Source organism: Pelodiscus sinensis, chromosome 1, assembly GCF_052426305.1.
Source record: "Pelodiscus sinensis isolate ZL-2025 chromosome 1, ASM5242630v1, whole genome shotgun sequence".
NCBI lineage: Eukaryota > Metazoa > Chordata > Testudines > Trionychidae > Pelodiscus > Pelodiscus sinensis.
Window position 1 is genome coordinate 321764507 of NC_143052.1, and position 26292 is coordinate 321790798.

Consider the following 26292-nt stretch of genomic DNA (forward strand, 5'->3'; position numbering starts at 1 on the left):
AATATCTGCCTCCACCTAGTGGTGTGGGTTTGCATAACTTTTGTTCTTTATATTCCCTGTTGTAGAAATACATCAAATTATACTCCGCATGATTCTATGATTCTATCTGTAGGGACAGGGACAGGGACAGGGATAATCCTGGGAAGAGGCTCTTTTTTCCTTCACTAATCTATAGAGGTTCTTATACTGCTTGTTGTCAGCAAGACATGAGAAGTCATTCTTCCGCTCTACTCTGCGCTGGTTAGGCCTCAGTTGGAGTATTGTGTCCAGTTCTGGGCACCACATTTCAAGAAAGATGTGGAGAAACTGGAGAGGGTCCAGAGAAGAGCAACAAGAATGATTAAAGGTCTAGAGAACATGACCTATGAAGGAAAGCTGAAAGAATTGGGTTTGTTTAGTTTAGAAAAGAGAAGACTGAGGGGGAACATGATAGACGTTTTCAGGTATCTAAAAGGGTGTCATAAGGAGGAGGGAGAAAACTTGTTCATCTTGGCCTCTGAGGATAGAACAAGAAGCAATGGGCTTAAACTGCAGCAAGGGAGATTTAGGTTGGACATTAGGAAAAAGTTCCTAACTATCAGGGTAGTCAAACACTAGGGCTGTGTCTAGAATGCATCCTTTTTCCGTAAAAGGGATGCAAATTAGACACATCACAATTGCAATTGAAGTGGGGATTTAAATCCCCCCCACTTCATTTGCATAAACATGGCCGCCGCTTTTTTCCGGCTCAGAGCTTTGCCGGAAAAAAGCGCCAGTCTAGACGCGGATCTTTCGGAAAATAAAGCCTTTTCCAAAAGATCCCTTATACCTCTTAAAAAAAGGAATAAGGGATCTTTCGGAAAAGGCTTTATTTTCCGAAAGATCCCCGTCTAGACTGGAGCTTTTTCCAGCAATGCTCCGAGCAAAAAAAAGCGGCAGCCATGTTTATGCAAATGAAGAGGGGGGATTTAAATCCCCACTTCATTTGCAATTGTGATGTGTCTAATTTGCATCCCTTTTACGGAAAAAGGATGCAGTCTAGACACAGCCTGGAAGAAACTGCCCAGGGAGGTTGTGGAATCCCCATCTCTGGAGATATTTAAGAGTAGGTTAAATGAATGTCTATCAGGGATGGTCTAGACAGTATTTGGTCTTTCCATGAGGGTAGGGGCCTGGATTCGATGACCTCTTGAGGTCCCTTCCAGTCCTAGTATTCTACGATTCTATGATTCTTTTCATCCATAAACATTTTTACAGAAAAAGGGAATGTGATGCAATTGATCTGGCCTTGGGATCCCCTCCTGGAGGCCCTATGGTCCGACCATACCCTGCCTAGAGAGACAATAGAAAAGTCCTCCTGGCAGACTGGAGTGGCTGTGGGAGAAGCAACCAATCAGGGCCAGGAAAGTCCTATAAAAGCAGCCGAAAGACCAGATATCAGTCAGTGTCTCTGGAGGCCACAAGGTATGCAGAACCAGGAGACAGGCTTCCTGAGAGAGTGGCAGCACTGCAGACAGCTCCTTGTGAAGAGCTATTGGCGAGTGCTGGACTGTGATGGGACTTTGAAATAAAGGCCTGAGGTAAGGGCAAAAATGCTGTATTTTCGTGGGGTAGCTCTGGGGACACCACTCTCTTTGAGTGGGGAACAAACTTGAAAGGACATAAGAGAGCTAACCAAGATAGGCTCCGATTAGATGTGTACCCTGGAAGGGGTTTTGATGAGCACACACAATGAGTGAGACTCGGCCAGAGACTGTGTCACCGAAGTCAGACAAGAGAGTGCAGGCACATGGTTTTTTAGTATACCTGCAGTGCAGGAAACCCTATTCAGACCTAAAGGGCAGACACCAAGTCTAAGGGCCTTATGCCCAGAACCTCAGAGGTATTTCGGCTCTTAGGGTATGTCTACACTGCAGTGTTTTTCCAGAATAACTGCCGTTAGTCCAGAAAAAAAGACTTGCATCCATACTGCTATTGCATTCTTCTGACAAAAAGTTGAAAGAACGGAGGGGTTCTTTCACGAGGAAGACGTCTTTGTCTGAAAGAGCAGAAGAGGGAGTTCTTTTGAAAGAAGAGGCCTCCAGGAAATAGCACAGGTGCCCTGGTGGCCACTCCGTCCAAACTAATCAGCACTCTATAGTCCCTGTCTCCGGCCAGCTCTTAAAGCTGCAGGCACCTGGGACAACACTTGTGGCAGGGGGCTGGCCCAGAGAGCTGCACCTCACTGCGTGGCTGTGACTGCCACACTAATTGGGACCCATGGCCCAGCCACAAGCCTCCTGAGACCTCTCTGGCCCTCACAGGGAGCATGACCAGGGCTCCCAGGACTCAGCCAGAGGCCCGAAGAGGTTTGTGCCATAGTGGTCCGGGGCAGAGATCCTGGCCTTCCTGTAGGTGTGGGGTGAGCAAGAGACCCTGCAGGATCTCGGCTCCCAGTGGCACAACGCCGACATATACGGTCGGATGGCCGAGGCTCGGGCCACAAGAGGCCACCACTTCCAGAACCTCATACAAGTATGGAGCAAAGTGAAGAAGCTCTGCCAGGGCTATGCGAGGGCAAGGGAGCACAGCTCTCTCTCTGGGGCAGGACTCCACTCCTAGCCCTACTACGCTGAGCTCCACCACATCCTGGGGGGTGGTTCAGCCCCTTCCTCACCCCTGGTGGTGGACTTGGGGCTGGAGATGCTCATCTTTGCCAACCCAGGGCTCCCAGGCCAGGAGGAGGAGGAATCCGACCCCATACCCCAGGGCCTGGATGTCTTACACGCATTCTCTGAGGACGGGGAGGAATCATCAGGTGAGTGCTCTGTTTTTCACACACACAGGGCAGGGAAGGCGGGCGCAGAGGGGATGGGATGCAATCATCACTTGGTCATCTTGGCCTGGATATTGTGCTACGCTCCGTGCACGTGGAACTACATGCAGCGCCAGTCTGCAACATGCAGCCCCAGTAGGCAGCCCCAAAGCACCTCCAGGCAGGGCTGGCCCGAGCCCTTTGGCACCCTGGGCCCAGGCATGCGGCGCCACCCCCAGGCGCAGGGCGCATGTGTGGGCCTGCCCCCCAGGGCGCTCGGCGCATGCGCGAGCTGGTCACAGCCACTGGCGCGCAGCCCGGGGCCTGCCCCCAGGGTGCACAGACCAAGCGCTGCCCAGCCTGGCCCAGCCAGGGCTGCTGGCACGCACGCCGGGCCGTGCAGGGCCCCGCAGCCATGGGTGGAAGGGTGCTGTTGGCCAGCGCCGCGGGGCCGGTGCTGCGGGATCCGGGCACGTGGCTCCTAATGGCAGCTGTAAGGGACGCCATGCACCCCTTACAGCTGCCATCAGGCGCCCCTCATCGGTTGGCACCTTGGGCAGCTGCCCGGCTCACCCATGCCTCCATCCGGCCCTGTCCCCAGGGTCCTGTTCACGGGCTCTGGGGAGGCCACACACACATCTGACCCCTGGGGGAGATGGGGAGATGCCCTCCCACCACTAACCACTGCTGGAAGCAGGCTGGGGACAAGGGCACACACATGGCTGCACACAGACTTAGGAGTGCCGCACACGACACATAGGAATGCCTGCACACTTGAGGCACCACCCACTTCCACGGACAGCACTGGCAGGTGTGCGTGCAGCCCCCATGGAAGAGCAGACTGCTCCAGGCCCCTCTCCTGCCCATGGCATCCCACTGTGGCCGACCACTTCCCTTGCCCTGCCTGTCTGTGGGACGAGGATGGGGGGGAGCAAGAAGCATGGTCCCCTGGGCACCTCAGGGCCTCTGTGAGGCAGGGCCGATGTCCAGGCCACACATAGCCTTGCTCCTGGAACATCCCTGCCCTCTAGCCTGAGGACTCTTGTTCTCAGCTCACAGAGGAGGGCACAGACTCAGGGACAGTGTCTGCATGGATGACTGACCGCCTCTTCCTCTTTATTCTCCACAGCCGGACTAGCGTCACTAATGGGCGATCACCGCCAGCTGAGGCAGCCGCCTGACCCTGGGGGAGCTACAAGTGCAGGAGGGTCCAGGGGGACCTGATGAGACAGCACGTGGTCATCCTCCAAGGCATGCAACGGATCCTGGCCCAGAAGGACCAGGAGGACGCTCAGGGGCTGTGTCTACATTTACAAGATTTTGCGCAAAAACTTGCCGCCTGTCTACACTGGCCGCGAGTTCTTGCGCAAGAACTATGATGCGCCCGCTCAGGAATAAGCCCTCTTGAAGAAGTGTTCTTGCGCAAGAGGCCAGTGTAGACAGGCAACATGAATTTTTTGTGCAAGAAATCTCGATGGCTAAAATGGCCATCGGAGCTTTCTTGCGCAAGAGAGCGTCTACACCGGCACGGATGCTTTTGCGCAAAAGCACATCTCTTGCACAAAAGTACATGCCAGTGTAGACGCTCTCTTGCACAAATACTTTAACGCAAAAACTCTTGCGTTAAAAGTATTTGTGCAAAATCTTGCCAATGTAGATGTAGCCAGGGTGTGTCTAGAGTACAGGGTTTTTTCAAAAAAAGTGGCCTTTTTTTGAAAAAACTTCCCCTGCATCTAAACTGCTGCCATGTTCTTTTGAAAGTAAATCGAAAGACCATGGCTGGTTTTTTAACTATGGAAAACCTCGTTTTACGAGGAATAACGCCTTTTTTCAAAAGTGCTCTTTCAGAAAAAGGCACTATGTATTGCAAACTGTGTTTTTTCGAAAGAGAGCATCCAGACTGTCTCGGTGCTCTCTTTTGAAAAAGTGGCTTGCTTTTTCAAAAGTACCGGTTGTAGTCTAGATGCTCTTTCGAAAGAGGCTTGCAGTCTAGATGGGACCCAAATATGGGCTCAGATGGTGCAGCAGAGCCAAAACATGTGTGCTACCATATATGAAATGATGGCACACCCAGCTCCTGTCCCTGTCCCTGTCCCCGCTGCTCCCACTGCCCTCCCTGCTCCTGCTTCTCCTGTTGTCCCAGGCCCCACCCACCTCCCGAGGTTGCCGAGGTCCTGAGACCTGAGGTGGCACTTCCAGCTGCACTACGCACCACTCCCAGCCCTGAGTCCCCCTCCTCCTTGGCCTTATCCAGGGAAGAAAAGGAGGAGTTGCACTATATGTAAGAGAGCACTATGACTGCTCTGAACTCCAGTATAAAGAGGGAGAAAAACCTGTTGAGAGTCTATGGGTTAAGTTTAGAGGAGCAAACAACAGCAGTGATGTTGTGGTTGGTGTCTGCTACAAGCCACCGAATCAGGTGGATGAGGTAGATGAGGCTTTCTTCGGACACCTGAGAGAAGCTTCCAGATCTCAGGCCCTGGTTCTTGTGGGGGACTTTAATCACCCTGACATCTGTTGGGAAACCAATATGGCAGTACACAGGCAATTCAGGAAGTTTTTGGACAATATTGGGGATAACTTCTTGACACAAGTGCTAAAGGATCCAACCAGGGGCCATGCGCAGCTTGACCGTCTGCTCACAAACAGGGAGGAACTAATAGGGGAAGTAGAGGTGGGTGACAACCTTGGAAGCAGTGATAATGAGATGGTAGATTTCAGGATCCTGACCAAAGGAAGAAAAGAGAGTAGTAAAATACACACCTTGGACTTCAAAAAAGCAGATTTTGACTCCCTCAGAGACCTGATGGGCAGAATCCCCTGGGATGCTAACATGAAGGGGAAAGGAGTCCAGGACAGCTGGCAGTATTTTAAAGAAGCCTTATTGAAGGCACAGAAAGTAACCATCCCGACACGTAGCAAGAGAGGCAAACATGGTAGGAGACCGGATTGGCTTACAGGGGAAATCCTTGGTAAACTTAAGCCCAAAAAGGAAGCTTACAAAAAGTGGAAACTTGGACAAATGACCAGGGAGAGCTATAAATGTATAGCTCAAGAATGCCGGGGGGTTATCAGGAAGGCGAAAGCGGAAATGGAATTGCGATTGGCTAAGGATGTGAAGGATAACAAGAAAGGTTTCTACAGGCATGTTAATAATAAAAAAGTGATCAGACAGGGTGTGCGGCCCCTACTGGATGAAGGAGGTAACCTAGTGACAGATGATGTGGGGAAAGCTGAAGTACTCAATGCTTTCTTTGCCTCTGTATTCACGGACAAGGTGGGCTCCCGGACTAATGCGCTAAATGACACAAGATGGGATGAAGATGGACAGCCCTTGGTGGGTAAAGAACAGGTTAGGAACTATTTAGAAAAGCTAAAGGTACACAAATCCATGGGTCCAGACTTAATGCATCCGAGGGTACCGAAGCAGTTGGCAAATGTCATTGAGGAGCCTTTGGCCATTATCTTTGAAAAGTCGTGGAGGTCGGGAGAAATCCCGGATGATTGGAAAAAGGCAAATGTAGTGCCCATCTTCAAAAAAGGGAAGAAGGACGATCCAGGGAACTATAGGCTGGTCAGTCTTACCTCGGTTCCTGGAAAAATCATGGAAGGGATCCTTAAGGAATCCATTTGGAGATACTTGGAAGAGAGGAAACTGATTAGGAATAGTCAGCATGGATTCACAAAGGGCAAGTCATGCCTGACCAATCTGATTAGCTTCTATGATGAGGTAACTGGCTCTGTGGACGTGGGAAAGTCAGTGGATGTGATATACTTGACTTTAGCAAGGCTTTTGATACCGTCTCCCACAATATTCTTGCCAGCAAGTTAAGGGAATGTGGATTGGATAAATGGACGGTAAGATGGATAGAAAGATGGCTAGAAGGCCGGGCCCAGCGGGTAGTGATCAATGGCTCAATTTCAGGATGGTGGTTGGTTTCTAGCGGAGTGCCCCAAGGTTTGGTTCTAGGACCGGTTTTGTTCAATATCTTTATTAATGACCTGGATGAGGGGATGGATTGCACCCTCAGCAAGTTTGCAGATGATATTAAGCTAGGGGGAGAAGTAGATACGCTTGAGGGCAGAGATAGCGTCCAGAGTGACTTAGACAAATTGGAGGATTGGGCCACAAGAAATCTGATGAGGTTCAACAAGACGGAAGAATCCAAAGCATAGTTACAAGCTGCGGACCAACCAGTTAAGTAGTAGTTCTGCAGAAAAGGACCTGGGGGTTACAGTGGATAAGAAGCTGGATATGAGTCAACAGTGTTCCCTTGTAGCCAAAAAGGCTAATGGCATATTAGGTTGCATTAAGAGGAGCATTGCCAGCAGATCCAGAGATGTCATTATTCCCCTTTATTCGGCTTTGGTGAGGCCACATCTGGAGTATTGTGTCCAATTCTGGGCCCCCCACTACAAAAAGGATGTGGACGCATTGGAGAGAGTCCAGCAGAGGGCAACCAAAATGATTAGGGGGCTGGAGCATATGACTTATGAGGAGAGGCTGAGGGAGTTGGGTCTGTTTAGTCTGCAGAAGATAGGAGTGAGGGGGGATTTGATAGCAGCCTTCAACTTCCTGAAGGGAGGTTCCAAAGAGGCTGGAGAGAGGCTGTTCTCAGTAGTGACAGATGGCAGAACAAGGAGCAATGGTCTCAAGTTGTGGTGGGAGAGATCCAGGTTGGATATTAGGAAAAACTATTTCACTAGGGCCGTGTCCAGACTCAGGGGTTTTTTCGGGAAAAGTAGCCTTTTCCCGAAAAAACTTCCCCTGCGTCCAGACTCAAGCCGCGTTCTTTCGAAATTATTTTGAAAGAACGCGGCTTTTCTTTCGATGGCGGTAAACCTCATTTCACGAGGAAGAACGCCTTCTTTCGAAAGTTCCTCTTTCGAAAGAAGGCGTTCTTCAATGTAAAGAGGCCGTCTTCAAAAGAGAGCATCCAGACTCGCTGGGTGCTCTCTTTCGAAAAAGCGGATTTCTCTTTCGAAAGATCCGTGTGCAGTCTAGACGCGATCTTTCGAAAGAGGCTCTTTCGAAAGATGCTTTCGAAAGAGCCTCTTTCTAAAGAAGCCTGCAGTCTACACATAGCCCAAGAGGGCAGTGAAGCACTGGAATGGGTTATCTAGGGAAGTAGTGGAGTCTCCATCCCTAGAGGTGTTTAAGTCTTGGCTTGACAAAGCCCTGGCCGGGTTGATTTAGTTGGGATTGGTCCTGCCTAGAGCAGGGGGCTGGACTTGATGACCTCCTGAGGTCTTTTCCAGCTCTATGGTTCTATGATTCTATGATTGTAGGTTCTGAATCCTGCTCCTCCCTAGTTACTTTTATTATGGACAAAATACAAAGTTCTTGGTTTTCAACACAAAACTGGTATCTGTATTGATACCAAGGAAGGGGGGAAGGGAAAGATTGTTGTGGGAAAGGCAGAGAGGGGCAAGGCACAGGCCTCTAGTGGGGGGGTCATGGGGAGAGTTGGTGGGGTCTTTCAAAGAAACTCTCCCTCAGAGCTTCCCAGATGCGCACCCTCATTTGATGGGCCTGGTGGATGGCAGCTGTGCACGGCACATTCCACATGGATACAGGCCTTGTTTAGGTGGGTATTAAATTGGTCCCTGCTGAGGTCCAGGTGGCAGGTGTATAGCTTCATCAGCCATGGGATGAGGAGTAGGCCACATCCCCCATGATGCACAGTGGCATCTGTGTTATACCAAATAAAAGCAAGCAGGATCTTATGAGGGGGATAAGGCAAAAAGCCACGTTTACTATAAAAATAATAATAAAAAATAAAGAAAAGATAGAAGCAAACAACGTTGTTTAACTACTTAACCCTTATACATATAAACATTCATTCATCCATTTATTCAGGTTCTGTGTATTTGTTATAGTTACCAGCCTGGAAGTTGCTTGTGACAGAAAAATGGCCAGGTATTCTGTACACAAGTGATGGTAGTGGGGAGCGAAGTCCTGATCAGATGTGCATCTGAAGCTCCTGGTAGGCTGGCAGCAGAACCTTGGACTCTGATTCCATAGTTTTTTAGTCCAGTTCTTATAGGAATTTTTTCCTATGCCAGTCTATGGAAATTGCTGCATCATGCTGATGTCTCCAGGGTGGCTGCCAGGTGCTTGACAGTGATCTCATCAGGTGGACCTTCAGTACTTGGTTTTCTCCACTTGACACCTTTTGGTTGCACTTGCACCTGACACCTTTTTCAGCCCTTTGTTGCTGTATTCTCAGGCTGGCACCTCTCAGAACCATTCACTCATCATCCAAGCACTCTCTCTCTTACATACATTCCTTAATTAATGTTTCCCATACAATATTTTTGTATAAGAATAACTTTACATATCTCAGAGTTGTAGTTACAAAAAGTTTCTGGATGGTATTGCTTAAAACATTCTCTGAGTGCTGAATAAAGTTACAATGTTTTAAAGAGAACAGGCGTTAAGTAAGTAACAATGCCCTTAGTCAATTACAGGGCTTGGCTCCCATAGCAGAGTTAGTGGATTGACAGTGCATTGTTACAATGTATCTCTGCAATGTCAATTTCAAGCAGCCCCTTGCACAAGCTTGAGCATGCCCTGGAGCACAGAGGGGGGGGCTGTTTCTGGCTACATAGGATTATATTCTTAACAGTTCTAAATTACATAACCTAATACATTATATTCTAAAGGGGCAATAATAATGATAAATCTAAACATTTAACAATCTTAACAAATAATAATAATGATAAGAAGAAGAAGAATTAATAATAAATCTAAACATTTTAAGTTGTGGGGAACAAATTATGGGGAGTCACTTTCATTTGGGGGAATCATTTTCAATATATGAATATGTTATCCCTACATCTGCACATCCCCAACCTGACAGTCATGCTGGGGGAAGAATGTGCCAACCTCCAGCTAGTGGTAGAGGCTGGAATTCCTGAAAATGTGTGCATCGTGAGCTCTGCCCAACCACCCAACAAAAATGTCCATGAACTGTCCATGGTGGTAGACCAGGGCCTGCAGCACCATGCAGAAATAGCCCTTGCAGTTGATGTATTGGGCGGCTCGATGCTGTGGTGCATGCATGGGAATATGGGTTCCATCTATGGCCCCACCGCAGGTGGGGAAGCCCAGGGTGGCAAATCTGGCCATGATTGGGTCCAGGTCTCCCAAGCAGATGACCCTGTATAGCAGGATGGAGTTAGGCCTTCACCACCTGCAGAAGGAGACAAAGAAATACAGAAAACAGAGAATGAGAGGGGGTGCCTGAGCCCTTGGGAGGTTCCGGAGTCCCTCTTCCTCCTTTCCCCCTCAAACACCGCAGGAGCCACCCCCTACGAGTCATCCCCCACCCCCTGCAGGGCTGTGTGAGGGCGGGATGGCACATCCCCCCCTCAGGGATGGGACTTTCCCTCCACTCCCAGCCCACCCCCCACAGCCTCGCACCCCTTTTCCTAGGGTCCCCTTTTCCAAGACTTCCCCCCCCCCCCAGAGATTCTGAGAACACCTTACTTCCATGAGGAGGGCCCGGACAGTGGACTTTCCCATGCCAAACTACTTGCCCATAGACCACAAACTGTCTGGGGTGGCGAGCTTCCAGACAGCGATGGTGACCCACTTGTCCAGGGGGATGGCGGGTCGTATCTGGGTATCCCGTCAATGGAGGGCAGGGGCAAGCCAGGCACACAGCTCCATGAAGGTGGCCTTCTTCATACGAAAGTTATGGAGCCATTGCTGGTTGTCCCACCACTCCATGACCAGCTGGTCGCACCAGTCGGAACTGGTGTCCAGCCTCCAAAACCGTCTCTTCACTGTGGGATGCAGTTGCCAGGGCCTTGCTCCGCACACAGGGAGAGGGTCTCAATGATGAGCTCGGTGTCGAGCTCGTGCAGGGCCAGGAAGCAGCCTGCACAAACAGAAGCTGCAGCAGTGTGGGGCCATCGCATGCCCACAGGCAGCTTCGGCTCCATGGCAAAGAGTATGCTGTGGTGTCCAAAAGCCGGGCAACCAGAGCACACACTGCAAAAGCTTTGCTGTTCCTCGGAGAGGTAGGCAAGCAAGCAGCGGGGTCCCTTTAAGCACATGTCTCAGCTAGCCTTAGGCAACAGCACCCAGAAGCAACTCCTGGTAAACCTCATTGCAGGAGGAATAACAGCTAATTCAATTTAGGGCTTTAATTTGGAATCCCGTTTCACTGCCGCGTGTAGACGCGGGCAGTTACTTCGGCCTAGTCAATTTCTAAAATGGCGACTGGCTGGGAACATGCTAATGAAACGCGGGATATTTAAATCCCGCGCTTCATTTGCAATTTCGGTCACCCTCGTTAGCCTCCCTAGATCGAACTAGGGGGCTAGTGTAGACATACCCTTCCAGAAAAGCTTATTCCAAAAGAAGCTTGCAGTCTAGACGTAGCCCTAAAGTCCATAGCTTTCAATGAATGTTAGAAGGCTAAATACCTTTATGGATCTGGGCCCTACTCCTACAAAATGATCCACACAGATAGATCTGTGTGTCTGCATTCATGTCAATGGTACTCTACACAGACACAATGAAAGATTAAGGAGTAAAGGATATTTATTTGTGATATATCTCTTCAGACATGCACATACATGCCTGCATACACAGTAGCCCAACAGTTAGTTTGTTCTTTTAAAGAAATGATGTGACACACATAAGGTTGACTCAAAGGCAGGGACTCATAAAAACGTGTAGTGATATATGCCTGTCAGCTTGTACAACTATAATCATTAGGAAATACAACTTAAACCTGTTTTATTTCCTAACATGCAGAGCACATGTAGGCAGGGAATAGCAAGCACTTTGAAATGTATCCACACACTTGCTGAGCTGTATATGGAGAGCGACAGTCTCCATCCATAAACTCCAAGGCTGGCATGTCGGATCCAAAGCAATGAGCAAAAGTCTTAGTGTCATCAACTTCCACAGATGTCAGTGGGAGCTGCAGATACTGAGAGCTTCTCAGCACAATATGATTATCATGTGTGTGGCCAACTTTAGCAGGATTTTGTTTTGTTTAGTTTTGTTTTTCCTCCAAGCCCTAGCTCTTGGATTCATGATTATGTACAACTCAGTTTTTGCCTTCAAAAAGTAAGTTTCTATCCGTCATGATTACAGAGAAGTTTAAAATATGACATGAGTTCACCCAAATGACTCAGAATTCAGAAAACAGTCCAAAAATAATATTTTTTAAAAAAAACCTCATGATTTTTAAGCCAAATGAATGACTTTTTTCAGGCCTGACCTGAGATATTTGTTATGCTTGGGTTTAGAAATATTAATAACATGTTAGAAGCAATTTATATGCTGGGCTCTTGCAGTGCATTAGAAAGCCTGATGAGTGCTATCCCACGAGAAGTACTGTTTTCCAACTGAACAGGGGAGAGGATCTGTGGGATCACGTGAGGATTACTTGTATTCCCTCCCTCTGAGGTATCTGGTGTTGGCCACTGTTGGCAGACAAGATACTGGGTTAGATGCACCTTTGCTCTGTCCCAGTCTGGCCATTGTTATGTTCGTATCAAGCACCCATGCTGAGTGAGAATGTGAATGGAGCAGACAGGGTATGTCTACTAGGGATGTTAAAAGTTGATTAAATAGGTAACTATGTGACCACTGAAAATCTCATGGGCAACATGCTGCATGCTCTTAAATAAGCATTATATTGCTGAGCCCACAGGGATGCCTCCCTGAGAGCAGGCCTGTCAGCCCCTGCTGGCCTGGCTCCCAGGGAAGTGGTTTCCCTGCAACAGTGAAGCTACATCCCTGGGAACTGCCTAAGTTTAACCGACAAGCATCAACTTATCCGTTAAACGGTTAGCTGGTTCCATTCTAACATCCCTAATGTCTTCACCAGTGGCCTTTTTATGCACAAGAACATTTTTTAAGTATTAGGGCAACTCAGGATTTACCCACCCTACCCCTGAGGCTCCACAGACTTCATTCCCTGCTCTCTCCATCACTTGCTCTCCCCACACACACACTTTCATTAGGCTGGGTCAGGGGGTGCAGGCTCCAGGCTGAAATCAAGAGTTCTGGGAGCAGGAGGGGGTACGAGATGCAAGCTCTGGGAGGGAAACTGGGTGCAGGAAAGGGGCGCTAGGCTGGAGCACAGTGTTAGGGTGCAGGTGAGGTATAGGGTACTGAGCAAACACCCAGGCCAAGGAGAAAGTCTCGGAGGGTATGTCTACACTACAATGTTAGTTCGAACTAACGGACGTTAGTTCGAACTAACATTCATAGCCGCTACACTAGCGCTCTGCTAGTTCGAATTTGAACTAGCCCCTTAATTCGAACTAGTGGGAAGCTAGCCCTCCCCAGGTTTCCCTGGTGGCCACTCTGGCCAACACCAGGGAAACTCTATGCCCCTCTCCCGGCCCCGGACCCCTTAAAGGGGCACGGGCTGGCTACGATGCCCGTGCCAGGTGCAAGCCTGCCAGCACCCAGCCAGCAGACCCTGCACCTGGCACGGCACAGAGCCACCCACCCGATGTCCCCCAGCCCACCCCCTCTTCCCGGGACCAGGCTGGCGGCTCCCGGGAGCTTGCCCGGGACCGCAAGAGGCGGGCACCTTCCTGGGCTAGTGCGGACATCGTGGACCTCGTCCACGATCTCCCCACTAGGCACAGGAAAGTGGCCGGCTAGGGCAGGAGAGCTGCCAGCCTGGCCACCCAGGAGCAGGTGTGCATGATAATCAAGGGGGTCCACTGAGACCCCCGACCCTGAGCCCTGAGCTTACAATGGCCATCCTGGGTCAGACCAAAGGTCCATCTAGCCCAGTAGCCTGTCTGCCGACAGCGGCCAACCCTAGGGACCCTGAAGGGGATGGACCGAAGACAGTGACCAAGCCATTTGTCTCGTGCCATCCCTCTCCAGCCTTCCACAAACTTGGGGCAGGGACACCACTCCTACCCCCTGGCTAAGACTACTCCATGGCTAAGACTACTCCTACCCCCTGGCTAAGACTACACCACTCCTACCCCCTGGCTAAGACTACTCCATGGACAACCTCCATGACTTGATCTCACTTCCCTTTAAACTCTGTTCTAGTTGTAGCCTTCACAGCCTCCTGCAGCAAGGAGTTCCACAGGTTAACCATTTGCTTTGTGAACAACAACTTTCTCTTACTAGTTTCAAGCCTGCTACCCATGCCTTTCCTTTGGTGTCCTCTAGTCCTTCTTTATGGGAACTCATGAAGAACTTTTCTGAATGCACCCTCTCTACCCAACCACTGCTTTTAGAGACCTCTATCCTGTCCCTGCTCCATCTCCTCTTTTCTAAGCTGAACAGTCCCAGTCTCTGTAGCCTTTCTTCATCTGGGACCTGTTCCCAACCCCTGATCATGTTAGTTGCCCTCCCCTCTCCCAGCCTTTCTCTTCCCCTCTCCCACCTCCTTTTCCCAGTCTCCCCCAGTTTTGTTCAATAAAGACAGAGTCAATGTTGGAAGAAACGTTATCTTTATTTTGTACATCAGAAAGGGGGGCTAGGGAGGGGTAAGTGGAAGGAGGTGAGGGAGGAATGGGGTACAAGCCCCCATGGGGAGGACTGGGCTGGCTCTGATGGCTTCTGGGGGTTGAAGCTCTCCTGCAGCCCCCCAATTGCCCCCTCTTCCCAGATGGCAGCCTGCGGCAAGTGCAGCCGGGCTGATGGCCGAGTGGTGTGATGTGCCCAGTGTGGGCACTCCGGGCAATCCAAGCCAGGACTGGTTTTCAAGCAGGGCACCCCTGAGAACTGTCTGTCCGGGGTGGGGGTTGGGTCCCTTTAAGCACAGCCCTCAGCTAGCCTGAGACAGCAGCTCCATGTTCTAAGTCCTCCTCTGATGCCCTGCCGGCACTGCTTCCGGCCATCCTTAAGCCCTGTTCAGGGTCCACTCAATGTGGACATGCTAGTTCGAATTAGCAAAACGCTAATTCGAACTAGTTTTTAGTTCTAGACGCGTTAGTTCGAATTAGCTTAGTTCGAATTAACTAATTCAAACTAAGTTAGTTCGAATTAGCGCTGAAGTGTAGACGTACCCTCAGGTGCTTCAGGGCTATAGGTTGTTTTTTTTTTTAATTTTTGCAATACGTATTATGAGCATGCATCCACTAATGGCAGATTACACCCTGGCATTACTCACACCACTGCCTCCACTACTACCATCATGTGGCTCTCACAATGGAGACTGGGAAGCACAATCATGAACCAAACATTTAAAAATGTATTTTTCGCTAGACATGTATACTTTCTTACAGAGATGGGCTGGGGGTTAAAGTAAGGAACTTCCTGAGAAGGAGTGTATCTGTGTCAGGATCTACCAACTCACATTGTATTAATGTGTTATATATATGTTACATTATATACATTATATATAACACATTAATACAACATGAGTTGGTAGATCCTGATACAGAGGTGGATGACAGTAGTTGGTGACTGACAACCAGCAGGTGGCAGTGGAGGTGTGACAAGTGGCCAGCAGGGCAGCAGTGGAGAGCAGTGAGCAGGCGGCTGGGTGAGTGACCAACAGAATGAGTAAGATGCCTCTTTACCTGCCCCCAGTCAGGATGGGAGGTGAACTCTGTGAATGCACCTCTAACCTCTGGATCTGCCCTGTCCAAGGTCAGCAACTGTGAGTGGGTGCAGAGAAGGGATGGGCATGTGAAGGGGACATTTATATTACTGGACTTAAGAATCTGAAAGGAAAAGGACACTGCCCAACTACTTGGGGTGGGACTTATACTCATGGTTTACGTTTATGAACCCTGTTTGTGGTTTTTTTTCCCAAATTAACTTATTTTGGAGTTATTCCCTCCCTTTTAATAAAAGTTTATTTTCAATGCTCAGTCTCTGTGCTTGCGAGTGGGGAAGCATTGCCTCTCAGAGGTACCCAAAGGTGTTGTGTTAATTTCCCAGGTGGAAATTAAGTGGGGGCGTGAGCCAATTCTGTGTTTAATAATGGAGAGGAACCCCCAAATACTGAATTTGCCCCTGGCTGCTGCTGGCTTCACCTGGCAGAAGGGTGGATAGCCACATGGATAGCCGTACCTGAAGGAAATAACTGTCTAAAGCATCAGACTTCAAAAATAATAAGCCCCTGGTCATACTAATGACAAGTTTAGCAAAATAAACATGATCTTATATTTGTCTGGTGAGATGCGTTATTTTAACATGTTAGGAAAATCATGGAATATCTGGAATGTGTACATTTTTGCAAAAAAATCCAGCACAGATAGGCTATTATAAATATAGTGAATATTAGGGCCACTGTTGCTTAGATTTTTGAAAGTGCTATGAGCAGGAGGAAAGGAAGGCTGTGTACGCTTTTGGAGATATGTCAACTGATTTTTGAACACCTCCACACATAAGCGCCTTTTCTTTTTTCTGGCTCAAGATGATCCTGACATAAATCCTCCTAAGCTCTTTGTGGCTGGGACTGTCATTTTCTATATTTGTACAGTGCCTAGCACATATGGAGCCCTCACTTCACTGTCATCTAATCACTACCGCTATCAAATTATTCATTATCATGATTATTTTGTATAATAAAATCTAGCTTCTCATCTAAATTATGGTCACCACTGACTGCAGTGGAATTACATGAGGTATAAACTTGGACTAATGTATCTACTGGATATGAAAACAGAGTGTCACATTTGGAAACTTCTTTCCTTAAAATAGCTCTCAGGTTTACAAAGGACCAAAACTGTACACAGCATTTTATTACATTGGGGAAGTCCCAGTGTGTCCCACAGGGCTTACAGACAAACCCAGAACATACACATTGTGATTCAAACATGAGGAGATATAGAGGCAATGTGGGAAGGGTATTTGAATGGGCCAAGGCCTGTGGATCCAGGACCAAACTGGGTTTGAAGGAGCAATCTAAAGGAGGAGATAGAGGGAAAATACTTCGAATGTGGAGGCTATTCCAAATTCCTTGCAAGGAGAGAGCCTAGTCAGAAGGGTAAGGAAGAAATGAAGGTGCATAAAGAAACAAGATTTCTCCAACCCTCATGCTGAGGTTTACTGGTCCCTTTCCTTACTGAGCTTATTGTGGCTTTTGTACACTCCCCATCTTGTCCTGTATCTGCCCACAGTGCTGGGGTTTGGCATCCTCACACTGTTCCCTGTGTGCTCTCTCATGCCTGTGTTTGTAAGGGGCGGGAGAGAGGCTCCTCTCTGGTTCCTTTTCCTGAAGTGCAGTCCCTGATGCAGCCAGTAGAAGAGAAGAAGTTGGTTTCCTTATACTCCACAGGCTTCACAGCGAACAAGGACGTCCCTTGTCTTCAGCCATTCTGTGCCACATCAACAAGAGGCTGCTGTAGATTAATCGACCCAGAAAGGACAAGCAGTCAGGAGCGAACCTGTCTTGAGGAGGAGTGGGGCTGCTAGGAACCGTACAAGGGAAGGTGGGGTGATAGACAAGAGATGCTTGGGGGGAGAGGGCGGGCTAGTACCTTTTACAGACAAGGAGGGGCTAAAGGGTGAGAAAAAACCCGGGAGGGACAAGAGAGGAGGGAAGAGGCAAGAAGAGGCACATGCACTGCGCAGAGCGGTACCTACACAGGGAATGTCCCTGGGGAGTGGTGATGCCCTGGAAAGGGGTAAGGTCCCTGGGGAAGGGCCTGTGCCCTGCTAGGGGGTGGGTCCCCAGGAAGTGGTTTGAGCCTTATGGGGGAGGCTTCCTGGAGCTGGCTGATGCTCTGGCGGGGCCGGGGGCTGGTCCCTGGGCAGGGCTGGGGTGCGAGGCCGGACGGGGCCTGGCTGCAGTGGAGGGAACAGCTTGGCCGATGGGGCGGGGCTCGTTGCCTCCTGGGTTTTCCCACCCGCTGTCTAGAGCCGGGGCGGAAGCCGAGAGACGGCGGCTGCAGCATGCGCCCTCGGTCCCCTCAGCCCCGCCGGCCCCGGCTCCCCAGCTGCAGCTGCACCGGGCAGAGCAGAAGCAGCGCGGGCAGCTGCCGCCGATGGAGCCGGGCCCCGTTGGGCCCCCGGGCCGGGGCCAGAGGCTGCGGCTCAGGCGGCGGCTGCTGGCTGCCGGGCTGTGCTGCACCGCGCTGGCCCTGTGCGCCTGCCTGCAGGAGCTGCCCGCGCCGGGCCAGGGGGCCGCCGGGCCGCCGCCAGCTGTGACCGTGCTGCTCTGGTGGGAGCCCTTCGGCCACCGCCGCGACCCGGCCGACTGCCAGCGGCGCTTCAGCATCAGCGGCTGCCGGCTCAGCGCCGACCGCAGCCACTACCGGGAGGCGCAGGCTGTGATCTTCCACCACCGGGACCTCGTCCTCCACGGCCCGGCCCAGCTGCCCGTCGGCCCCCCGCCGCGCCCCCCAGCCCAGCGCTGGGTGTGGATGAACTTCGAGTCCCCCTCGCACTCGCCGGGGCTGAGGGACCTGGCTGGCATCTTCAACTGGACCATGTCCTACCGGCTGGACTCGGACATCTTCGTACCCTATGGGTACCTCCGTGCCAGGCGGGCGCCCCCACGCTTCAGCCTGCCCCGCAAGACCAAGTTGGTGGCCTGGGTCATCAGCAACTGGAACGAGGGGCATGCCCGGGTGCGCTACTACCACCAACTGAAGCAGTATGTCCCTATAGATGTGTATGGGGCACAGGGCCTGGTGCTGGAGGAGGGCAGCGTGGTCAGGACTGTCTCCCAGTACAAGTTCTACCTGGCCTTTGAGAACTCCCAGCACCCCGACTACATCACTGAGAAGCTGTGGAGGAATGCCTTCAAATCCAACACTGTGCCCATTGTGCTGGGCCCTCCCAGATCCAACTATGAGCTTTTTATCCCACCGGACTCCTTCATCCATGTCGATGACTTCCCCAGCCCTAGGAAGTTAGCCATTTACCTGAAATTCCTTGTCAAAAACAAGCCCCTCTACAGACGATACTTCACCTGGCGGGACAAATATGATGTTCATGTTACTTCATTCTGGGATGAGCAGTACTGCAAGGTTTGTGAGGCTGTCAGGACAGCTGGGACCCAACTCAAGACCATACAAAATTTGGCCAGATGGTTTGAAAGTTGACAATGTTGGTTGGGGAGGCTTTTTTGTTAGCTGCCCCTGAGAATGTTGTACAATCAAACCAAGGCTTACAAAGGGGTCATGCACTCACCCCTCATGCCCTCCATGGAGATTTCAGAAGTGTATCTGAGCTGTTGCCATCAGACCTCTGTATTTTTTTGATGCAATTCCATCATGGGTCGGTAACAGACCTGTCACTTTCTCAAGAGATTATCGGGTCACCCAGAGCTGAAACCATCAATGCAGAGTTAGACACAATTATGGCTAAGTGTCAGAAATTGGCAATTTAGTCAGCTATGACAGTTTGCAGGATTGCAGGACTTCCTCTCACAATTCTGACTATGTATTTATATTCCCTTCTGGGAACATATTTTTTCTGCACAAAGGAAAATGTTTTAACAATGATCATTGGGAAGACAAAAACTCCTTTGCATATACATTCCGAGCCAATTTTTGACAGTTATAAATAGCTATAACCAAAAATGAAAATGGAAAAATACTATTTACCTTCAAAAGTCCCAGGGTGTATCTACACTGAAGCATTATAATAACTTTGCAAGCGTCTACACATCAAGATCATTATTTTGAAATAATGTCATAATTACAGGCATCTTATTCCGGATTCTGTAACCCTCATTCCACAAGGAATAAACACCTTTTCCGAAATAGCTGTTTCAGAATAGCAGTAGCGTGAACGCTCCACTGCTGCTATTTTGAAATAGCTCCCCCCCCCCCCCAGGCCATTCAAATAATTACTCCCCAGTGTTTCCTGGGGCTCTAAATAGAGGTAGCATGTCCGCATTAGGGGAGCGGGCCATGGACTAATTTTGAGGCTTCCCTCTAGTGTAGACGCACTATTTTGAAATAAGCTATTTCAGAGTATTTCTTCCAGAATAGCTTATTCCAAAATAAGCGTGTAGTGTTGACGTACCCCCAGTGAAAAGGGTGTGGAAGGATGTGGGTGAGAGTAGAACAACCACCAACTCTGAAGGAGAGCAAGTGTTTATTTCTTCCACTGTCTACTGAAATTAAGTACATTCCTGCCCTGTAGGAAGGTAGAGAAAAGATTTCGGGAAAGGAGAGGAAGGAATACAGAAATAAAGCAGCGCTTACAACATTGCTTCATTCAGGAATCAAAATGTGTTCAAAGGAATTTTTGATACTTATAGCTGAAATGTTTTATGAAAAGGTTAATTTATTATTAGAAATTCTTATATAATGGTTAATCTGGGTTTGAATGATGAATTTTAAATCTGTCAGGTTAAAGATAGTTCAAAATGCTGTTTTGGGCTAAAATGTAAATACAGTTCCTTTCTTTTCTAATAGATAAAACATTATGGAAAACTAGATCTAAGCTCTGTTTTTAAAATGTTTGATACTAAAAGAGAATGCAAATGGAGGAGGACAGAGTTCTATTATTAACTGTTTATTTTTCAGATGCCTTTATTTAAGCTTTTTTGTTTAGATAAAATGAAGTCCCTAGGCTAGAAACTTTCTTAGTTCTTGTAAGTGCAACTGTGTCAGTTTGCCAGACTAAGATTTTGGCATACCATTCAGTGTCTTCTACCTCTAGTCACTTGCTACTTCCAGTGTTTGCACACTTCCTAACCCACAAAGGACCTTGGGCAGCTTCACTGTGAGATTCCAGGTGTCCAAGATCTATTCCATTTAATGGTTAAAGAGCGCCAGGTAAATTGAAAGCAGACAGTGGCCACACACTGAGGTACAGTACAGACAATTATGGTCTTCTTTCTGCAATTCATGGACCTCAATAAGAGTAGGATTGAGAAGGAAGAGAGGGAGAGACAAGAGTACCATTTCTAAAATAATGAGATACCAGTACAGGTATGTTTACCAGCAATAGAGACCAGTGTTCAGAAGAGATTTGGACTTGACCTGAACAATAAACATGGCAAATTACTAGATTTGAGATTCATTTGCTGTCAGCAGACTATAATTTACTTCATGTCAGTGGTTCCTCATGGCTAAGTAGGTAGTCAAGTGATGCTCCTGTATATTATAGATAAAAAGTATAATAATAAAACTGTGGTTCACAGTCAACTTGCTGGTGGGCAGGTCTCACTGTGCTGGTTCCCATCTGTATTCCTAATTGCTAAAGTTTCTGTAAAATGCAACTAAAAGCACTTCATACACTTTTCTGATCTTACTCTTTAATGTTGGAAAATACCACAGTTGCTCCACATATATTATATGATTTTTGAATAGTAGGGAAGATGATCTGCAAAATTGAGTGAGACTACTCATTAAAATGTGGTCCACGTCATGGAAAAAGTTAGAGAACCCCAGTTTAAGAAAGGATGTGAAGGTTTAACTAGTTAACTGGTAAGCCTCATCTTTAATACCTTTAACCGGTTAGCCAATTAAACAGGATTTTACATCCTTAGTTTAGAGCAGGCATGTCCAAAGTCTGGCCCGCGGGCCAATTGTGGCCCGTGTTCCGTTTAATACGGCCCCCGCTTCCTCCCCCTCTCCTGGCTCCCCGGCTCTCTCTTGAACTGGCGCGCCCAGCGCGCCACTTCCAGCCGCGCCGCCGCCGCCCATGGCCTCTGCGGTCCTAGAGCCTCCCCTGTAGGGCTCGTCCGCAGCCCCGCTCCCCCGCTCGGCTGTGGGTTCGCCCTGCCTCCGGGCCGCCGTGAGGCCGGCGTGCCCTGCGCTCTCCGCCGGCCTCCGACCCCGCGGGCCCTCCGCCTTGGGGCTGAGAGTGCGGGGACGGCCCTCACGCATGTTCACTTCTTCAAATCTGGCCCTCTTTGAAAAAAGTTTGGACACCCCTGGTTTAGAGTGATAATCTAAAGTTCTGACTTAGCATTTTTTCATAGTTTATCTGTTCTATGGTCTCTGAACTAGCAACATGCTGTTTTAAGAATTACTTTATTAAATCTTATGTAGAGTTTGAAATATAGTATTAACATATATGTAAAGTATGTCAGAAAAATTGAATTTTTGCACTTTTTTTCTGTTTATTTCCTACTGGGTTTCCCTAAAAAACCAAAATTAGTCCATTCATAAAGTTGGGTATGTATGCTTTTATTAATTTTTAAAACTTTGCAATGCTTTCAGCAAATTATTTTCTCAAATCATTAGGAATTCTACACACAGAGGGCTGCAGGATCAACTTCAGTAATGATCAGGAAACATTTACAGATTCCAACTAATTATTTTTCCTTAGATTTATTTAATTCGATTAAGAAAAAACCCTTAAAAATTAATGCTAATTATACAGGGGTACTGAGATTTTCAAATATGAAAAACAACTGATTGCAATTTCCTGTGAGTTTCAGGCAGGGATGTAAATTCCCATATAAAAAGTTAACTGGTTAATGCTGGAGGGCTGGGATCCTGCAGCAGGGCCTGCTCCTGCCTAGCCCACAGGGCTGGCAGGTAAGGGGGGAAGGCTGCTCCAACCAGGCCTCGCTACTGCACTGCAGGCTGCTCCAGCCAGGGCGGGGGCTGCTCCAGCCGCACTGGCAATTGGTTAACAGGTTACTGGGTAAGCATGCTGGTAAGGCTAGTGCTTATCACGTAACTGGTTAATCTTTTATACCCCTAGTTTCAGTAATAAATGGCAATAAACTATTTGTAATTTTCTTATTGAAAATGATTCTTTATAATCATACAGCATTTGTAATACTCTACTGAGTATTTTCAATAGCTACAAGATGAAAAATTGTGGACATTTTGGAACTATTACAGTATTTGTTTAAAAAACCAAACAACTCTCTTCCCTGCTTCAGAGCTTTGGAGTAAACATTGCACTGTCTTCTCTCAAGATTTATCAGGGGAAATATAGACCTGATATAAAGGTGTTCAGTTCTTTGTTAGACAGTAGTATTGCATCTCTACTCCTGGTTACAATTTGGCCCATCCAATCTAGTGACTGACAGGAAGATATCCAAATATTAAAGGTACTGTTATAAGCATAGACCTCAATCCTGTAATCAAATCTGATAGTATGGACTCTTGGGATATGTCTACACTAGCCCCCTAGATTGATCTAGGGAAGCTAATGAGGGCAACTGAAATTGCAAATGAAGTGCGGGATTTAAATATCCCGCACTTGATTTGCATGTTCCTGGCCGGTCGCCATTTTAGAAATTGACAAGCCTGAAGTAACTGCTCGTGTCTACATTCGGCAGTGAAACGGGATTCCGAAATAAAGCCCTAACTTGAATTAGCTGGTATTCCTCCTGCAATGAGGTTTACCAGCTAATTCGAGTTAGGGCTTTATTTCGGAATCCCGTTTCACTGCCGCGTGTAGACGCAGGCAGTTACTTTGGGCTAGTCAGTTTCTAAAATGGCGACCAGCCAGGAACATGCAAATCAAGCACAGGATATTTAAATCCCGCGCTTCATTTGCAATTTCGGTCGCCCTCATTAGCCTCCCTAGACCGATCTAGGGGGCTAGTGTAGACATACCCTCGCAGAGTCCCACAAATCAATAGCAAATAGGGATTTGCATTAGTAGGCCTGATTGTAGGATGTAAAACCAAAGCCCTTACAATATGCTGTAGGGATTATATATATAGTCCATACATGAAAATAATAGTAATCAATTTTCCATTCCAAATTAAAAAATATTTGCAGAGGTATAAAATTTTGTCGGAAAAGTGATTTATTCCACCAGGGAAAGAACATGCCTTTTTTGAGCAGAATGAATATTACATCTTGATTATCTGGTTTCAGTGAAATAGGAGAGTATTTACTAATTTATTTCAAGGATGATGCTTGTTCTGTATCTCAGGGAATTGTATATTATCAAGTCTCGTAATCTTCATATAAAATTGAGTAGTTTTATATTTGCATTAATTATTGGGATTAACTGACAATAAAGTTATTCAAAGGAAGTAGTAAAGAATGAGCCCATTTTATCGTTCCTTGTCCTTGTGTGATGTGAGGGACAGTTTTGGAAAAGAACTTTGCTGAAGATAGCTTCTTTTCATGTTTGCTTTTCCGCCTTTAAATCAACACAGGTGACTGAATGTTCTCACAGTAACCAGACTGGCTGAGGTTAGAAATGAAATCTCATTATTCCATTAGAAGGGGCTATTTGTTCTAAGTTATTTTCAGTATGAAAAGGAACATTTGTTGAGTTTAGTCTTCTGCTGTAAAATCATCAAGGAAAAATGTTATTTGAAAATAAGTACTCCCTCTTGACTTTCACGTTCAGAGAGTTCAAAACAGCTTGGCCCAGGGACTCCTTTTTTCCTCTAAATCACATTCCAGAGGCTTGTCTTCACTACATGGTGGATTGATTCGGCAGCAATTGATTCGCACAATAAATTGACCTCAAGCACTCTCCCATCGACTCTGGTACTCTACCAGGATGAGAAGAGTAGAGAGAGTTGATGGGAGAGCAGCCCCCACTGACCTTACCACCTGAAAGACAGCGATAAGTACATCGATTTCAGCTACACTATTTGCGTAGCTGAAGTTGCATATCTTAGATTGATGAGGGGAGGAATGGGCATTAGGGACGTAAGCGGCTAATCGACTGTCTGATAAGCAAAAGCTTATTGGATAGTCAACACACTAGTCGACTAGTCTCCCCCCTCCCCTTGCTGCCTCTACAGGCAGTCCCCGGGTTACATACAAGATAGGGACTGTAGGTTTGTTCTTAAGTTGAATCTGTATGTAAGTCGGAACTGGCGTCCAGATTCAGCCGCTGCTGAAACTGACCGCCAGTTCTGACTTACATACAGAATCAACTTAAGAACCCCAGGCGTCCCCAAGTCAGCTGCTGCTGAAACTGATCAGCAAATGATTCCAGGAAGCCCAGGGCAGAGCAACTCTGCCTCGGGCTTCCTGTAGTCAGCACTGGTCAGTTTCAGCAGAAGCTGACTTGGGGACGCCTGGGGCAGAGCAGCTGGGGTGCTGCTGGGTTGCTCCAGTAGCGCCGCTCCTCCGTGCTACTGGACCAACCCAGCAGCACCCCATCTGCTCTGTCCCAGGCGTCCTGATTCAGCCGCTACTGAAACTGACCAGCAGCGGCTGAATCAGGACCTGGGGCAGAGCAACTGGCGTGCTGCCGGGTTGATCCAGTAGTGCCCAGAGCGGCGCTGCAGGACCAATCGGCAGCGCCCCAGCTGCTCTGCCCCAGGGTCCAAAACAAAAGCCTGGTCTGCTGGGGGGGGGGCCACACTAGCTGCACCCCTGTCAGCCGACGGTCAGGGTAGTGAGTCCCTTATGACCGGCTGAAGTTCTTTTAAATTGTGCTTGGTTCTGTTACAGCAACTGAAGGAGTCAGGTTAAAGCTTAAACAGTTACTATTTATTGTTACAGGGTAAACTTAGTTGTTAAATGCTACTACTGTGTTACAGATAACACAGACACTACAAAGGACAGGACAGAAATTACACTAATAAGTCACTTACAGGTACCATGAAACCCTTTGGTTCTCTGAGCTCTTATTAAATACATGCAAAATAGACACATAGCAGGTATATATTCTCACCCCTGCGTTCCAGACTTGGCGTGGCCAGCGTCTTTCTCTCAATCCCTCAGGAAGAAGTAGGGCGAGGTTGGGCGTCCCACAGACCTCGGGAGACAATCAATACCTGCCAGCAGGTATAGATGATTGGAGCTCAAATGGGGTGGGCTGCTGAACCTCTTTTATACCCCTTGGGTTATGTAGGCTTCTTCCTGGTCTCAAGTGGCCAATTAGGAAAAATGGCTTTGAACACCAAGTTTCCCACGAAGGGTGCAAAGCATAATTTACACCTGGGAAAATGCAGACAATGGGCACCTCTGGTATGTGATGGGCGAAGATTCCTCTCCTGGGACAGTGCAGGCGTGTCAATTACTGGTACTAGCCATCAGGACGGCGGGAGGCCCCGGGTCGTCAGCTAGCCCATTTACTGTCTGGTTTCTGTTTATGGTAGAGTCAGGGACAGGCAGCACACCTGTGTTCCCAGGGCATCAAAGGCTGACTGCCTTTCTCTTGCTCTCTGGGGGGGGGGAAAACAAGATGGGGTTTGTGGAAAAACAAGATGGGGTTTGTGTCTGGCTACAGCCCCCCACCCCCCAGCAGACCAGGGACATGGGGAGCAGAGCCGCAGCGGCAGCGGGGTGCCGCGCCTCTGAGGCTTTGCTCTAGCAAAGCCTCAGAAGCGCGGGAACCTGCCCGGTGCCCCTGGTCTGCTGGAGACGGTCCAAATGGTTACTCGCCCTTTTTTTCCAATCTTTTAAACTGAAATGTGGAGAACATAAGGTACATTTCTGCTTTTATTTCCAGTCAAGGGATGTCTGGAGTTTTCATTTGTATTCTCAAATGGAGCATGCTGTATCACTGTCGTATACAACTTTTGTAAAGAAAAATATCTGATCTTGTTTTTTTTCCTCTGGAGGGAGGATTAGGTCTCTGATGGGTAACATGAGTAAAAAAAATATTTCCCTTGTTATGCAGTAATAAATCGGTTGAACATCCGGTATATTTGTTTATCTTTGGTTTATTTACCCTGAGTCAATAGCTGATTGTGCCTCCCTGATTATTTTTAAAT

The 26292-nt window shown here is 48.2% G+C and overlaps 1 protein-coding gene across 1 annotated transcript; it reads left to right on the forward strand.

Annotated features, from left to right (window-relative positions):
- The first annotated feature begins 17005 nt into the window (after positions 1 to 17005).
- FUT4 (fucosyltransferase 4) lies at positions 17006 to 22823 on the forward strand. Its single transcript, XM_089775712.1, has one exon. It carries the CDS (start codon positions 17291 to 17293, stop codon positions 18776 to 18778), a length of 1488 nt encoding a protein of 495 aa, XP_089631838.1. The 5' UTR covers positions 17006 to 17290; the 3' UTR covers positions 18779 to 22823.
- The last annotated feature ends 3469 nt before the right edge of the window (positions 22824 to 26292 follow it).